This window comes from Macrotis lagotis, chromosome 6 (assembly GCF_037893015.1).
Source record: "Macrotis lagotis isolate mMagLag1 chromosome 6, bilby.v1.9.chrom.fasta, whole genome shotgun sequence".
NCBI lineage: Eukaryota > Metazoa > Chordata > Mammalia > Peramelemorphia > Peramelidae > Macrotis > Macrotis lagotis.
Genome location: NC_133663.1, coordinates 188,196,601 through 188,215,129, shown reverse-complemented (window position 1 = coordinate 188,215,129; position 18,529 = coordinate 188,196,601). Strand labels below are relative to the sequence as shown.

The following is an 18,529-nucleotide window of genomic DNA, read 5'->3' as shown; positions in this document are numbered from 1 at the left end:
GTGCACAGATTCCAATGGCTCTGTCTCTGGGGTGAGTTGCCTTCTTTGTCATAATTCCAGCAGAGAAGTTGCTTCAATATTTTTCTCACAGTTGCTATTACTAACTGTACCTCCCCACTCTCATTTATTCTATTCTCTCTCTCCTTTCATCCTAGCCCTGTCCAAAAGTGTGTTGTATCTGAGTACCTTCTCCCACAATCTTCCCTCTCTTCTATCACCTATTTCCCCCCTTCCCTGCCCCCATTCCCCCTGATCCTATCCCTTTCTTCTTATTTTTCTCTAGGGTAAGATAGATTTCTATACCCTATTAAGTGTGTATGTTATTTCCTCTCTGAGCCACTTCTTATAAGAATGAAGTTTCACTCCTTCCCCCTCGCCTTCCCCTGTTCCACTCCATTGAAAAAGCTTTTTTCTTGACTCTTAGGTGAAATATCTTAGCTCCTTCTTCCTCTCCTTTCTCTTCCTCCCAGTACTTCTCTTTATAACCCACTGACTCCATCTTTTTACTGTATTATACCATTATATTCCATTCCTTCCTATGTCCTGTCTATATATGCTCTTTCTAACAGCTCTTATAAATGACAAAGTTCATATGGGTTATCAATATCTTCTTCCCATGCAAGAATATAAACAATTCAATATCATTAAGTTCCTCATAGTCTTTCTCTTCCACTCCCTCTATGGTTCACCAGAGTCCTGTACTTGAAGATCAAATTTTCTTTTCAGCTCTGGTTGTTTCGATAGGAAAGTTTGACAGTTCTCTGTCTCATTGAGAGTCCATCTTTTCCCCTGAAAGGGCATGTTCAGTTTTGCTGGGTAGTTTATTCTCAGTTGTAAACCAAGCTCTTTTGCCTTCCAAAATATCATATTCTAATCCCTATAAGCTCTTAATGTAGATGCTGCCAGATCCTGTGTAATCCTGACTGTGGAGCCTTGGTAGTTGAATTGTTTGTTTCTGGCAGCTTTTAGAATTGTCTCTTTGACTTAGGAGTTTTGGAATTTGGCTATAATATTCCTGGAAGTTTTTCTTTTGGGATCTCTTTCAAGAGGTAGCTGCTGAATGCCCTCAACTTCTATTTTACCCTCTGCTTCTATGATCTCAGGGCAATTTTGCTGTATTTTTTCTTGAAAAATGAAGTGTAGGGTCGGCTAGGTGGTGCAGTGGTACAGCACCAGCCCTGAAGTCAGGAATACCTGAGTTCAAATCTGGCCTCAAACACTTGATAATTACCTAGCTGTATGGCCTTGGGCAAGCCACTTAACCCCATTGCCTTGCAAAAATCTAAAAACAAAAAAACAAAAAAAATGAAGTCTAGGCTCTTTTCCTGGTCATGAATTTCAGGTATTTCTTATTATTATTTCTTCTGGATCTGTTTTCGAGGTTGGTTGTTTTTCTCCATTGAGATATTTCACATTTTCTTCCAATTTTTGGCTTTTTTGGAAGAGTTGTATTTCTTCCTGATTTCTTGCAAAGTCACCAGCATCCTTTGGTTCAATTCTGCATTTGAAGGAGTTATTTTCTTCAAAGAGCTTTTTTATCACCTTTTCCAGAAGGCCAGTTCTGCTTTTTAAGGCATTCTTCTCCTCATTTGCCTTTTGTTTGCTTTTTTCCATTTGACTTTAACTGGTTTTTAACATATTATTTTCTTGAGTGTTTTTTTTGTATTTCTTTCACCAAGCTGCTGATTTGGTTTTCATGATTTTTCTGCATCACTCTCATTTCTCCTCCTAATTTTTCCTCCACCTCCCTTAACTGATTTTCAAAGTCATTTTTGAACTCATCCATAGTCTGAGCCCATTTTTCTATTCCTCTTGGAGTTTTTGGATATGGAAGCTTCGGTTTTGTCATCATCTGAGTATGTTTTGATCTTCCATGGGACTAAAATAATTTTCTATGGTCAGATTCTTCTTTTTCTGTTGTTTAGTCATTTCCTCAGCCCAAGACTAATTTAGAACACTTCCAAAGATTTTTTTGGGGGGGGGTTGGGACACCCCACTGGGAGCTTTCTTCCTCCAAGGTCTTATGTTCTTTTGCCTTTGCTTTGACATGTAGATCACCACAGGCACTCCCCTCTGCCCTGGAGCTGTGAGGAGGATTCCTGCTCTCTTAGTATGGAAGGCCAAACTGCAACCTGGATCTGAGTGTTGGTAAACAACAAAGTCCTGACCCAGGGAGAGCAGAGAGATTTCTGCAGTTTCCCCATTCCCCCTTACCATCTGTGGGCTGTACTCTGGAGGTGCAGGCTGGTTTCTCCTGATTCTCACTGCAGCTTCTGCGCCTGGTGCTCCTCACTCCACACTCATTCTGCTGTGGCAGAGTTCCATCACTTCCCCTTCAAGCTATTCTCAGTGATCCCTGGGCTGGTCTGGGCTGCACTGAGGCCAGGGTTTTTTCCCCATTGCCTGGGTCCTAATGAAACACACCTTTCCTGCGGAGCTTCTAAGTTATCTTGAACTGGGAAAATGTATCACTCAGTCTTTCTGTGGGTTCTGCTCCTCTAAATTTTTGCTGGAGTCATAATTTGATGACTTTTGGAGTTTCAGAGGGAAGGAGTTCCTCGGAAATGCTGCCTTCATGCCACCATCTTGGCTCCACCCCCTCAGCAGTCATATTTTTCTCCTTCCCTCTATACCCTCCCCCTCCCCCTGACAGAAAGCATTCTAATATAGATTAGACATCCATTTTAATCATGTTGTGGAAGCAGAATCAAATCAAAAAAGGGAAAAAACCATAACATATAAAACAAATTTTAAAAATCAAAAATAAGCTTTAATCTGAATTCAGACTCCATCAGTGCCTTCTCTGGATATGGATAGTATTTTCCATTACAAATTTTTTAGAACTGTCTGATTATTGTACTGCTGAGATGAGTAAGTCTATCAAAGTGGATCATCACATAGTGTTGCTATTAGTGTGTACAATGTTCTTCTGGTTCTGCTCACTTCACTCAGCATCAGTTCATACAAGTTTTAACTATGCTTTTCTGAAGTACAGCCACTCATGATTTCTTACAGAACAAAATACTCCATTACATTCATATATCACAATTTGTTCAATCATTCCCAAATTGCTGGGCATCCCCTCATTTCCAATACTTTGCCACTATGAAAAAGCTGCTATAGGGGCAGCTAGGTGGCACAGTAGATAGAGCAATGGCTCTGGAGTCAGGAGTACCTGAGTTCAAATGCCACCTCAGACACTTAATAATTGCTTAGCTGTGTGGCCTTGGGCAAGCCACTTAACCCCATTGCCTTGCAAAAAAAAAAATCCTAAAGAAAAGAAAAGCTGCTATAAATATATAAATATTTTTATACATGCAGGTTTTTTTACTCTTTTGATATCTCTTTGGGATACTGGTATTGCTGGATCAAAAGGTATGCACAATTTTATTTCCCTTTGGGCACAGCTCCAAATTGCCCTCCAGAAAGGCTGGATCAGTTCACAACTCCACCAACAATGTATTAGGGTTGCAGTTTTCCCACATCCCCTCCAACATTAATCATTTTCCTTTTTTGTCATATTGGCCAATCTGATAGGTGTGAGGTGGTACCCAGGGTTGTTTTAATTTGCATTACTCTAACAACAATTATTTAGAGCATTTTATCATGACTATAGATAGCTTTAATTTCTTTATCTGAGAATTGCCTGTTCATATCTTTGACCATTTATCAATTGAGAATGACTTATATTCTTATAAATTTGACTCAGTTATATCTGTATTTTAGAAATGAGTCCTTTATCAGAAAGATTAGCTGTAAAAATTATTTTCACACTTACTATATTCCCTCTGCTATTTTTTTTATCTTTACTAAAATGCTGACTTTTAAGCTTAGGGATCTGTATACTTTCTACATGGGGCCTTGGAAAAATCAGTACTCTCTGGACCTCAATTTCCTCAATTATAAAATGGGGGTTGGACCAGGTGGTCTTTGAGGTTATTTTTAATTTAAAATCTCTGATCCTATAATTCCTTCAACAGTCATAGTTCACCTTTTCTCCCCTCTTTTCTGTATCTGTTTCTTGTGATAGTTTCCTCCACTGATCTTTGCTTTTCTTCCCATTCTTCCTTATAGGCCTGCTTCCACTCATTTCCACTTCACTTTTCTCCTAATTTGCTCTCATTATGTGAATTATAGAGCAAGGAATTAAGTCCCTGGAGTAAGAATGGCTGCCAGTTTGGCAGAGTGTGGAAGAGCGCAAGAAATTATAAAGGATGTTGATTTCAGAGAAATCTGGAAAAACTTGTAGGAACTGAATGAAATCAAATGAACAAGGAGAACATTTTATAGGGTAACTCAAGGAAAAGACAAACAATTTTGACTGTTCAACACAATGACCATCCACCATACTAAAGGATCAAGGAATCCTGTTACCCACCTTCTGACAGAGGTGATACTCAAATAGCAAATTTTGACATAACATTTTCTAATACAATCTATGGGGGAATTTGCATAACTTCACTGTGCATGTTTGGTATAAAGTTTTTTGGTTTTCTTTTTTTTCCATTTGACAAGGAAATATAGGAAAGGATAAGTAAACTCCTCCATCCTAATAAATACATGCATTTTTGTTGTTGAGCTGTTTCATTCATATTTGACTCTTCATGACTTCAGTTTGGAATTCTTTTGGCAAAGATACTAGCATAGTTTACCATTTCCTTCTCTAACTCCTTTTACAGATGAGGAAACTGAGATAAACAGGGTTAAGTGACTTGCTAGAAAGTGTCTGAGGCTTGATTCAAACTCATGAAGACAAGTCTTCCACATTCCACATCAGCACTCTATCTTCTGCACTATCTAGCTGTTCAAATGTATACATGCATATAGACAAACATACTTGTAATTACACATAAACACACACATGTATACACACACACACACACACATGTTAAATACAAGAGATTCAGGAAGGGATGTCCAATGGGGCTATAAGTAAAGGCTTCGTGCAGAAGATACTACCTTATTTACTGCCCAAGGGAAACTAGGCAAAGAAGGAATACGTTCCAAGGATATTCAGCAGCTAAATTTCATCTTGAGTTTTAGATTTTCCACAGAGGGGGTCTGGACTTCCTCTATACGCTATGGGAGTTTACTTTGACTGGCAATCAAAGAGGTGCCATTTGGTCATAATTCCCCCAAGTAGACTTCAGATGTCACAGGAGGACACAGCTGCAGAAGAAACCACAAGTTTTGTGTGGGGTGGAGATAGCTGGGGAGCTGAATGGGAGAAAAGAATAGAAACTTTGCATGTGGTATCAGAACTAGTAAAAACATCCTGCTTGGATTGGGTACCATTTTTGTTTCTACCTTGAAACTTATGTGGTAACAAGTCTAGAAGACTTCTCAAGTAAGGAAAACTTAGCAGAGAAGTAAAACCAGATAGTTGAGGTTGGGAGACACTCTGCATATGATTTCAATGAAACCAAAGACTTTTCTCATTAAAGTGTTTTATGATCTGTGGCACACATGTACATGACACCATACAGGCTAGCTGTGAATAAGGCTTAGGGCTCATGCCAGGGCTCTGATCAAACAAAAGAAACCCTTTGAGAGTGACTCTGGGGTACCAGAGCAGGAGGGCCCAGATCCTGTGTCCCTTTCATCTGAAAATGTTTACCAAACTTGCCAACAGCATCACCCCATATGGAAAATGAGGAAAGAGGAAGCTTCCCAGTGTTTGTAGCAGGCCCTAAGTCAGATGGCAGATCAATAGCCTAGAACCCTTGGCAATATATTTTTCCCCTTCTCACCACAGCTCATAAATGTAAACACATCTCTTTCCGTGTGAGACTACTTACTTTTGTTGTTCTACACAGTATGGTACAGATAAGATAATTATTGGCCTAAGTGAAGGCAGTGGTACCACATGCTGTTTTGACTCAGCCATTATATTCCAGCAGACCAGTAGGGTAGGGCTGGATAGCCACTGGTACCAGAAGATTTCAAGTCAGGAGGTTTTGTTTTAAGGCACTTAGGGATGTATGGAGCCTCTTGTTTTCTGTGAGACAGTTAATGAGACCTCCTTTTTTTCTACCTGATTATGCAAACTGAACAAAGACTGTACACAATGGTTTCTCCCATCTGGTGAATAATGCAATATAATTATTTAATTAGGACCTCATACCACGTGCACAAGAAAAATGGAGCCAAGCACATCAACCTAAGCACACCCCGAGGAACCGTTGCCCAACACTTGGTATTCTGCTCATTACTTCTGTTTATTTACTGTCCACAGAATCAAAAAGATTTTTCTGACATCATAAAGAGGCAGAATGAGGCAAACTTAAGCAGGATTTATTCTTCAATTATATTTCCTTGAAAGCAGAAATAAAAAAGCTGTGTGTCATTTTTATTGGTTTACAAGCCTCCAGTTATGGCAGGAACCCTTTCTTTCTTCCCTCTTTCTCCATATAGTCTTTGTCTCAGCTTGGCAGTGTGGCTGGAACCCCTCCCCCTTGCCACAGCAAACTATCCCCATTTTAAGGTCACATTGGCTTTTGTTGTGTAAATTCTGTTTTCATATGACTTTTCTATTTCTAGTCATCTTTCCTTATTACCAGCAAACAGCACTCAAAATTGAGCAAACATGAAAAGGGAATCCAGATACTTTGGATTTATTTTTTCCTCACCTGGGGATAGTAGCAGAAATTTGAATATTTATGCTCATGAAGATCTGGGTGGAATTTTTTAATAATGGGTTTACTTATTCTCCCCAAAGCAGAAATGTCATTCTTAATTTTGAATGTTTATCTTTACATTTTCTTCACTGTTGTCACTATTTCATCATACAAGATATGATCCTAACGGAAGATAGGAAGAAGCAAGAGAAAGGAGCTAGAGGAAAGAGAGGATCAGAGACAGAGTGTGAGGGAGGGAAGGAAGGAGGAAGAGAAGAAAGGAAGGAAAGGAAAGGAAGGGAAGGGAAGGGAAGGGAAGGGAAGGGAAGGGAAAGGAAAGGGAAGGGAAGGGAAAGGAAAGGAAAGGAGGCAAGAAAGAAAGGAGGGCCACACGGCGGGGGGGGGGGGGAGAAATCAAACCTGTTATTGACTTAAGAAGAAAGCATTTAGAATATATAGGATTAGGAATTTTGAAATATGTGAAAATGTTCTGTTTGCCTTTTTTTAATCCAAGAAATCTACAGAGATCTCCTGTGCTATTGCTCCTTCCTGGTACACTAATAAAAATTCATTAGCTTGTCATAAAAGACTGTTTTTCTTGCTTAGCAAACCTTATTCCTTGTCCTTGGTTTCTTCATCTCTAATATAGAGGCATAATCATATCTTTGCCATCTACCTTATGTGGTTTTCATGAGCATCAAATAAAATAATGTATGTTAAGTTCTTTGTAAATCTCGAGGAACATAAAAATATCAGCTAGCTATTAGCATTATTATCATTAGGGATAAGCACTAGACCTGTGATTTCATTAGATCTATGTGGAACTCTCAGGTGAGATAACTCCCTCCACTAAGGCAAGTCTCTGCAACTTGTTTCCTAGAGTACTAAGAGTTAAGTGACTTGCTTGGCTTATATAACCATTAGGTGTCATGAGCCAGACTTATACCCAAACCTTCCTGACTCTAAGACCAGATCTCTATCCACTATAGCACCAGCCTTTCACTATCTACTAGTTATATATAGAAGCTTTGCATATGGTATCAAAACCAATAAAAATACCCTGCTTGGATTGGGTACCATTTTGTTTCCACCTTGAAACTTATGTGGTAACAAGTTTCTACTCTTCACTTTCTACTCTGCTAGTTATTATTACAATCATTATTGTTCATACTCCCCTGATGAGAGGTCATTCTCTAAGTATAAGGGAAATGTTTTGAGCTGAGGGATGTGTCCTCTTTTAGTACCTAGGGAGCCTGAAACTATTGTCAGCTAAGTTTATGAAGTAAATGATAATCTATTAGCCCATTTCTCTCTGAGATTTCATTCATATCCTAAAGCAACCTATACATGTGGGGAAGACATAAAAGTTTATACTTCAATGACTTTTATTCTAAAACTTTCCTGAGGTTTATTGAAACTTCTGCTATGCTTCATAGATGCAATTGATTCTTGTTTTCTGAAGCAGTTCAAGATCCTCCCAAAACAAAACTCCTTTAGATGGTATAGGACAAAGTGGGTAAAGCAAGTCTTCACCTAAACTAAGGTTGGAAAATCACTGGTAGGTTTTTAAGTAACTGAAGTATTGGACCTGGAGTCAGGAAGGTCTAGGTTCAAATCCTCCCTCAAATACTCAATAGCTATGTGACCCTGAACAAGTCTCTTTCATATTTTATTTCCAATAGCATCTATCTCACAGAGTGGTTGAAAGGATCAAATGAGATAATAATATAAAAACACTTTGGATGCCTTAAAGCATTTATTATAGATAGATAAATGGATAGATAGAAATAGCTGTAGCTATAGCTGTATAGATATAGATATGTAGATAGATAAACTATTACTATTATTAGTTCCTTGGTTCATACCTTGATTTTTCCCAAAAGATGTCATATTTCAGGGTATTCAGATGGGGTCAGCTAGGTAGTACAGTTGATAGTGCACTGATCTGATCTTGAGGTCAGGAGGATCTGAGTTCAAATTCAGACTTAGACTTTTACTGTATGACCCTGGGCTTAATCCTGATTGCCCCCCCCCAAAGAAAAAGAAAGAAAAAAATTATATAGCTGGTAAGATGGTTCACTGAAGGTCATCCCATAACTATGGGGCATAAGTGAAGTCTATTCTTCCTTCTTTAATTAAGCATCTTGGCTTACCCTTTGGTGTATGGCTTTCTTCCACAGATACCTAGCACTTTATGCATACAAGCCCCAGAAGAATGATGAGCTGGAACTGCGCAAGGGGGAAATGTACCGAGTCATTGAGAAATGTCAAGATGGTTGGTTCAAGGGAACATCCCTGAGAACTGGGATCTCTGGAGTCTTCCCAGGAAACTACGTGACTCCTGTCTCCAGGTGAGGAGAATAGAACAAGTAGTCCCCTTCAAATTTGGGCCTTCAAGGCCCAAAAGGTTACAGAAAATGCAAGAATATACCATAATCTTAATCATCTAGAAGTCATCTTTATTTGACTTTGGGAAGAATGGTGAATTTTTTTAAGGGAACCAACAGAGTTACTTCACTTGCACATTTTAACTAATAGCAGACTAAATTTCCTTTCTACATTTGAAAATATGTAGAAGAAGCTTTTCATACTTGCCTTTCTAACTTTGTTTTAACATGAAAACACTTTAGAGGAATGTACCTAGGAAAATTCTTGGTTTTAATACAATCTATAACTCCCAGACTGCAACCAAGAAAATGCTTGCAGTACCAATCCATTTGTCATTTCAATCTATTTACTTCAGAGAGGAGAAACAAGAGAGGGCTCATGATTAATCAAAGCATTGAATCTAGAAATAGGAAAAGAGGGTTCAAATCCTACCTCTCATAATTATAACAAGTAAAGCATTTCATTCTTAGGCTCAGTTTCCTCTCTATGAAGGCAGGGGGATGGGGTGGGGGGTAAGGACTTGACTGGATAATTTTAAGGTCCTTTCTAGCTCTCAATAAAGTAACTTAAAGGGAGCTGACCAGTTGAACTTTAAGGTTATTTCATCTGTGAAATTCTCCTAACTACATTAGTAGTTAATATTGAGGTAAAGAGTGTTCACTAATTTTGCATTGAAAATCCACAATAGGTAAAACTACAGGGATGATGCCCTTAACTTAATGAAACAATATGATTTCACAAATGTGGGGTATTTGGTGAATCATTAGTTTCATAGGCATGATGTTATAAATCATTGACCAAACTTTGTACCTATACAATTTTATGAAATAATCAAAAGATTTTCATGTAATGTTTTAATTACGATCTTTTTAAATTTGGGGGAATCTGACTGAACACAAAAGCAAATTAACTCAAAGAGAGACAAAAATAGACTTTTCAAGTTTACTGCATTGAGTATCTACTATGAACTAGGTATAAGAGACCTCAATAAGCCTAAAGTTCTCTCTGTCACTGAGGAGACATTTCATTTCATTTATTGAGTCATCCATTCATTTATATATACTTCAAAGTTGGATCTCCTTACCTCAACAAGGCTTGAAATTCAGTACCTACTGAATGGCATTCCCTCCATTAATTAATGGAAATGGCCCAGGAACTTTGGCATGCCTCATTTCCTAGCTGGGCCAGTTGACCCCTCCATAGGTAATGTGGTGGCCCATACCCCACACACATATACACCCTCCTGGGGGCTCATCAAAGTGATGTTAAATTTATGGACACCCCAACCTGATAGCCCACTTCATCTTAGAACTTTTGAACTTAAGAGATTCACCAAACAAAAATCAGCCTCCCTAGGATCTGGGATTATGGTGTGTACTGCCATGTATATATGACGAATATAACCCTCCCCAAAAATACATTTTGTACCTTCTCTTTGCAAGGACTGGGCTTAGCAATAGGGAAGTCAAGGTAAATATGGCCTACTTCCTGCTTTCAAAAGAACTTATAGCCTAATAAATTAAGTGTAACCCAGAATCGTGTATATACAGCTATGGACAAATAACAGAGCCCAAGTACTTTGAGAACTCAACCTAGGATGTTGAAAGTCCACAAACAGTACTAATATACCTGAACATAGAGTAACTATGTCATATTTTATAGCTCATCAGACTTATATAGAAGTTAATGAACCCTGTTTTAGTTTGGAGATTAGAGAGATAACTGATTTATTTTAAATTGATGAGTTTACCCATTATTCTATATTCCTTAGCCAGTGGTTTTCACACTGTGTGATCTCTAAATCAATCTATCAACTAATGTTTATTAAGTACTATGTGTTAGACATTACAAAAAATAAAATCATCCCTACTCACAGTGACCTAACATTTTCAAAGAATTCTAAAAGACTTTCTTCTTTAGTCCCTTGGGCCACCCTGGACCAAACTGATCTCTCTATTCTTCACATATGGCTGTCCATGTCTCATGTCCATTTATTTACCCTAGCTGTCCCTTGGTCTGAGAACGCACACTCTTTTCACCTCTACCTTATAGAATCCCTGGCTACCTTCAAGATGAAACTTAAGTATTGCCTCCTATATGATGCCCTCCTACTACATTCTTCCTCTTCAATAATGAAAGATGAACAACAACCCTTTGTGTCTTACCTTGCAAACTACTTGGTATTTTATTACCTTTTATTTATGTTAATGTGAAAAAAAAATATATATATATATACACATATACACAGAAATATGGAAATAGAGATATAAAGGCAAATATAAAGCAGTCCCTGACCTAACAGTTTGCATTCAATTGTGAAAGAGAATGTCTTTGTATGTGTAGGTTTGATGCATTCTTTCAACAGAGTTCAAACTCCCTTGGACCAGGGATTGCTTCATTTTTGTCCTTTTATCTCTGTTTTCCAGCACAATGCCTGGTACATTTGTTGTTGAGTCATTTTTCAGTTTTATCCAACTCTTTGTGTCCTTCATTTGGTTGTGTTTTGTTGTTGTTATTGTTACTTTTGGCAGATAGACTGGAGTACTTTGCAATTTCCTTCTCTAGCTCATTCTATAAATGAAGAAACTAAGGTAAACAGAATTAAGTGACTTGCCCAGGGTCACACAACTCAGATATGTCTGAGGCTAGATTTGAATTCAAAAAAAGGAGTCTTCCTTCCAGGCCTGGCACTCGATCCACAGTGCCGCCTAGCTGCCTATTGCCTGGCACATTGTAGACTCTTACCCTTTCTTGATTAACCATAGGCACAAGAACTTGAAGATTTCACTGGTCCAGGGAGGTAATGTCAGGTCAAATCATACCCTTCATATGACCCACAATAAGGACATGTTCAAAAACCACGAAGTAGACAGCAAAAGCATTTGTATCAGGTAGATATTTCCCAGGCTTCATCCTTGTCAAATAAAAGTCAGAAAGAAGCTTGTCTGGGTTCTAAATTCTCCCCCTCAATTCTGTTAGCACTTTTTAATTGGTGTAGAATAACTTTCCCAGCTGTTAGCATTCCAGTGCTAGATTTTAAAGAAAGAAGATGTGAGTATTGGTTTCAAATGCCAGTCTTTGCGGGCTATGTCTTTTAACTCTCACCATTTTCATCCCTCCCTTTCAAAAAAAAAAAGGATTTGTCCCAATTCCCTGCAATCCTTAAGGCAAAATAATCTTAAAAGTTCACCTGGGACTGAGTCGTGTCCAGTGACTGGGGATATAGCAACAATGCCAACAGTGTATTTTTGTTTCCCTTTTAGAAACCACTTGAGTCAGTGAAAATAATTGGCTCTGGCAGGTCTAGAGTTGCATTTCAGTCAATGAAGATTAACACTAGTCCCCCTTAATGCTTAAACTGCTCATTAACCTACATTCCTCCACCTGGATTTGACAAAATAGCTTAGCTATGAAATAAATGAGCAGAATGTGGTAGTGTAGTGCCATTCAGGGAGTATGAGAACTGACCGTGTCATTGAATAGATCTGAGACTGAGAACGAAGACTCTTTGGAAGAAAAAAATATCATTTGTGACTAGAAGGTCTAGTCTATGCCAAGCCAATCAGAGCTCTTTTGGGGGTCTGTGAAATCATGATTTTCCATAGTGTCATAGGATTTTACATTTAATGGCACCTTAGAGATCACAGAATTTGAGTGCTGGAAGGAGCCTCATCAGCCATCTATGTTAATACTCAGTAGTAATCCCCATTATAACATACCTACCAAATGTTTCTCTGTCTGCTACTTGAGGACCCTCAAGGATGGAGGACTTATCACTTCTTAAAGCAATTCCACTCTCTGTCATCCAGTTCTCATGTTTAAGAATATTTTTATTCTGTTATCAAGATTAAATTTGTATTTTTTCATCTTCTACCCATTGGTGTAGCCAGGTGGCACAGTGGATAAAGTGCCTGGTCTAGAGTCAGGAAGACCTGAGTTCAAATGCAGCCTTAGATACTTACTAGTTGTGTGACCCTAGGAAAGTCACTTAATCTTATTTGCCTCAATTCCCTCATCTGTAAAGAAGAATTAAATTACAGTATCTTTGCCAAACAAAAAAACAAATAAAAATAGCCCAAACCCAAATGGAGTCATAAAGAGTAGAAAGTACTAAATGATGATTCAACAACAGCAAGAATCCATTGCTACTGGTTTTGCCCTTTGAGATGAAGCAAAATAGAACAATATCCCTTCCACATTTTAAGACAGCTATCTTGCACCACTCCCATTCTTTCCCGATCTTTTCTTGTTCAGTCTAAATAGACCCAGTTCTCTTAACTAACCTCCTTATAAGATGAGCCTAAGGTCATTCATTAAACTGGTGACCTCCTCTGGATATTCTTCAACTTATCAATGTCTTTCAAATGTGCAAGGACAGAAAACAATCTCCAGATGAGGTCTGATGAAAACAGAATAGTGCTAGATCTATTCCTGAAAAGGATGCCTCTTACTACACCCATTCTCCTCCACCCACTCCCACTGGAACCACCTGGAACTGTACTAATGGTCAAATAATTAATGTTTCTACCTTATCTTTTCTGGATCCAGACTTCCTCATCAGTTGAGGTCACTTCCAGACAAGGTATCTCCTCTCTGGCCATCCTCTTCATCACCTACCATTATTACCACCAGAATCACCTCATTACCTACCACTATTACCACCAGAATCACCTGGCCTCTTCTAGGTGAATTTTTTTCCTTACTTTTCTCACTTCTCAGTTATTATCAAACTGTACTGTAGCTCCTCTCTCCTCTACTCTTCCTAGATTCCGTGTCTGTGTGTGTGTGTGTGTCTGTCTGTCTGTCTGTCTGTCCGTGTGTTTTGCAAGTCAGCTTCTTGAGGATTGGAACTGCTTTACTCCTTTGAGTTTATCTCTCCATAATACTTAATGTAGTACTTGTCTGGCACAAAGTAAGTACTTAAGAAATATTTTAATATTCATTCATTCAACCCCAAATCACATTAGCTTTGTTGACTGCCACATTTCCTTACAAACTCATACTGAGTTTGCAGTTCCCTGAAACAGACCAGTTCTCTCTCAGAAAAATTTCACTCCAACTGTGCTTCCCTTATCTTGTCCTTGTAAAGTTGATATTTTTGCACCTAAATGTAAGATTTTATGTTTATCTCTATTTATTTCATCTTATAGATTCAGACTTGTCAAGATCATTTGGGATCCTGACTCTTCTCTGCTAGGTTCACTCCCAGCTTTGTGTCATCTACAGATTTGATGACTATACTATCTGTATTATATCCAAAGTCAGTGACGAAAAATGTTATATTGTCAATCACAGATCTTTTGGGTATTCTAATGGAAATCTTTGTCACATGGACATTGAAGCATTAACTGAACTTCAGTATGGTCAAGTCTGACCCTATCTATCCATTTGTCTTATCCAAACCTTATCATTTTATCCAAAAGAAAAGTAGAAGATACTTGTAAAAGTTTATACAAACTATGAGTCACTGGGTGGCTCCTCAGTGAAAAACTGAGGATTTATCTTCCTAAATTCAAATCTAGCATTAGAAACTTATCTGCTGTGTGACCTGGGCAGGTCATTTCACCCTGTTTGCCTCAGTTCCCTCATTCCTAAAAAATGAACTGGAAAAAGAAATGACAAACTACCACAGTTCTTTTTCAAAAAAACCACATGACTGAGATGACTGAATAACAGTAAAGCATTAATTATATGTAGTTATTATTATTATCATCATTGATTAAAATAATAATAGAGGCAGCAGAGCCTGGATCATGTGCTAGAATTTGAGTTAAGATCTTGATTCATATCATATTTTTTTACATTTTTTAGCTATGTAACTCTGAAAAATTTCTATGTGCCTCTGACAATCTCCTAGTATTTAACTAAGTCTTAATTTAGAGGGGTCATGATCTGAGTTAATAGAATGAGTTCCTGCATCAACACTTCACAAACTGAAAAAATAGGTGTTCCCAAAGAAAATATTGTTTGAAAAGTAATATATACTTGAGACCATTCTTAATATGATGAGAAACATATCTAACGATGAAAGCTAGCATTATTTGCAATAGGTATGGACTAGAAGCTTATACAATACATGTAGAAGAAAGGTGAGAATGTCTTTTTCCATGATTTTTATTCAATAATAGTTCAAGATATGCTATTTGTATCTAATTGAGCAACAATGGTGGTACAGTAGTTAGAGTGCTAGGCTTAGAGGAGAAAGGTACCTTTCTGAGTTCAAACCTGGCCTCAATTGTTAGGTGTAATCCTGGGCAAGTCACTTCACCCTGTTTGCCTTAGTTTCCTCATAAGTAAAATGAGTTGGAGAAAGAAATAGCAAACCATTTTAGTGTCATTACCAAGAAAACCCTAAATGAGATCACAAAGAGTCAGACTCAACTGAAAACAACAGAATAAGTCATAGCAACCAGAAAAAGAAAAGAAATTAAAACAATAAACATAGACAAAAGGGAAAGGAATATTAGCAATGTATTAGAAAACTCAAAGAATCAGTAAAGAAACTAATAGAGATAATAGCTTTAAGAAAGTATCAGGATTCAAAATAAATCCACAGAAATCACCAACATTTCTTTTCAAAGTTTCATGCATAGGCTCCTGAGAGTCCCCCCAAAACCTTTCATGGGAACTACAGGGTCAAAACTATCTTCATAATAATATTTACATAATTCACTTGTTAAAATACTTCCTCCTTTGCCAACTACATAAATCTATATGAAGTCAGACTTTCTTCATATTATTCAACCAAAGTAACCTTTCACATCAGATTGAATTCAGAAGCAGATATGAGAATCCAACTGTCTTTTGGTAAGCCAGACATAAAAGATTTTTAAAAAATATGTAAAATGATGCCATTCTTTTTAGTTTTTTCTTTTAACAGGTATTTTCATAAAAAAAGATGTTATTTATGTTCATATGCAATGAGTTAGTTATTTTAAATTATCTAATAAATAAAAAATTTAAAAGCTATCAGTTTTAATTTCAAATATAATAACTATCAATAGATATGTCACATGGACAAAAGCTCTTTGGAGTAAGTTCTCAGTAATTTTAAAAAATGCTGATGATTCAAAGTTCTAGAACAGCTGCTATATAGCAATAACAAAATCAAGTAAGAAACAATAGAAGGTGAACTCCTATTTAAAAATAATTGCAAAATGTACCTGGGAGTCAGTACACCAAGACATTACAATTATAAAACACTCAAACAAAACTAAGAGCTGTGAAATTATAAGGGCTACAATTGACCTCTGGTGGAGAGGTAAGAATATGCATTCTTTCCCTACTTTGGAAAGGCAGGACAATAGAGATTTAGAATATTACATATATTTTCAGACTTGCTTTACTTGTTGGTTAGTTTTGCTGATTTTTTTCTTTTTCTTTTTTGTCTCTTTTCTCTTTCTTTTTAATTCTCATTTAAAATGAATGGATTTACTGGATATAGAATCAGAAAGGATATTTTCAGAAATGAAAGTGATAAAAACAAAAAAATATCAATAAGCCTATTTTTGAAGAGAAATAAAATTATATTCTTTTTAAAAAGAAAAAGAAAAGGGATGGGGATAATCTTTGTACATGTACCCTTAATTACATAATGCCCTTTATACCAAAACCTTTTCAACTTTTCTTACCATCCAATAACCTTTGAGCCCAACCAGTAGAATGTAAGATCTTTAGAGGATTGAACCATTTCTTTTTTCTCTTTTATCTCCACATCCCCAATGCTGACCACAGTCCCTGCTGTAGAGAAGGTACTTAATGAATACATGTTCAATTGAATTGGAGGATTCAGAAAAAAAAGAAAGGAGAAAGCATAGTGAATTACTAGAAGCTACATGAAAAGTCACAATAAGAAAATTTTTCAAGGCTCCATAACTGAACCATTCTCAGAGGACCTGATGCAAAATAGATTCACTTCTATTAGATGAGCTTTATGGCTCTTGGGAAAATCATTTAATCTCTCTTTATTCATTTTTTTTTCATTTATACAATGGAGATAATATCCACATTACCCACCTCACAGAGTTGAGGTTCAAATGGAATTAAATAAGTAAAGTGCTTTGTACACTATAAAATACTATATAAATATCACTTATTATTATTATAAGTTTCTCTCTGTTGGTGTCTCACTGAAGTCTTGTCAATGCTGATAGAATAAATAATAGACTCTGCATGTCCTTCAAATGTATCATTTTAGCAAAGTGGTTCTGCACAATAGTAGTGTGATCTTGCAACTATAATGCACTAGCTTACTTTATTTATTTATTTATTTGTTTGTTTGTTTGTTTGTTTATTTGCCTCTTGGCTTGAAAGCAAGTTCACCAGGTAGCAATTGCAATAAAATCACCATTCCTTGTTAGTTTTCTGACAGAGTCCCTCCTGAGTAGTTATTTTCAGGCCTGTTTCGATGGTTTAAGAAAAGCCCCATCCCCTCTTGACAGCTGAATGTTTTTCCCATATCCACTGAACAGAAACACTGAATCAAGGATCGAGGGTCTTCTCTCTGATTGAAGCCCCAACTCCATGGTACCAAATGACCACATATCATTATGTCACTGTGGTGGCACAAGTTAACCTTTTCCAAGTTGCTTCCATTCTGTTTAGGGACTGAGTATTAGGCAGAAATTTCCCCAACTCCTAGCTGTCCATCTTAATGTCTCTGGGATCAGATATAATGCCTTTGATTCTTTTAGAAAAGCTAGGAATCCTGCAAATAAGTGACAGAAACAGCATAAAGAAATAGCACAGGGAGGAATAGTTGAAGGTGATTCTGCATACTCCTCCCTTTTACATTTCTTAAACACTTTCAACTGAGTTTCATTTTAAAACTTTGATGTAAAAAACATCAGTTTCTGGTCTTGAACTTTGACAACCCTTGAAATTCTTGATCAAGGCAAAAAATGCCCTCTGTTCCACTTCCCAGAAGTTTGGTCAAGGGTCTTTGGAAATAAAATGAAAGATGCGTTCCGACAAAATCAACTAGTTGAATTGCTCCATCCCTTCCATAAAACATCCTGGTCAGATGTAGCTGAGTCATTTGTTTCATCTAGATGTGGTCAGAGTTTTTTGTTCTTTATTTTAAGAATGAATCAAGATCCTAGAACTGGTAGGGACATTTAGAAGTCATCTAGTCTAAACATCTTCATCAAATAAATAAGGAAATGAACATGCAAAACCTGAATTTTGAACCTTAGTCCTCCAACTCAAAATCCAATATTCTTTTAACTATGATTTCTTCCCCAAATCAAACTCTCTGGTGTTTCTGATTTGTTTTTGTCAAAAGTTCATATCTCTGTGTTCCACAGAGCATTCATATTGAGAACAGGTGCATCATAGAGTTGTTTTAGAATGGCTTGAGTGGCCTGGTCTCATGTAAGAATGAGCACTGTACATTCATTTTTCAAGTGTAAAAATTTCCCTCAAAATATTTTCATGACTATTCCATTTATATGGCCCTCTTATTTTGAATTCTACAAAGAGTTGATGGTGTTTCTCCCTATACATAACCTACTTGGTAAGTCTGC

At 37.1% G+C, this 18,529-nt stretch overlaps 1 protein-coding gene across 4 annotated transcripts in view; it reads left to right on the top strand.

Annotated features, from left to right (window-relative positions):
* Positions 1–18,529, top strand: part of SH3RF3 (SH3 domain containing ring finger 3) — a 572,589-nt gene that overhangs the window by 450,932 nt on the left and 103,128 nt on the right. For all 4 annotated transcript variants that reach the window (XM_074192142.1, XM_074192143.1, XM_074192144.1 and 1 more), the window contains one exon: positions 8,798–8,968. In XM_074192142.1, coding sequence (XP_074048243.1) covers positions 8,798–8,968 — 171 coding nt within the window. The remainder of the gene's footprint in view (positions 1–8,797; positions 8,969–18,529) is intronic.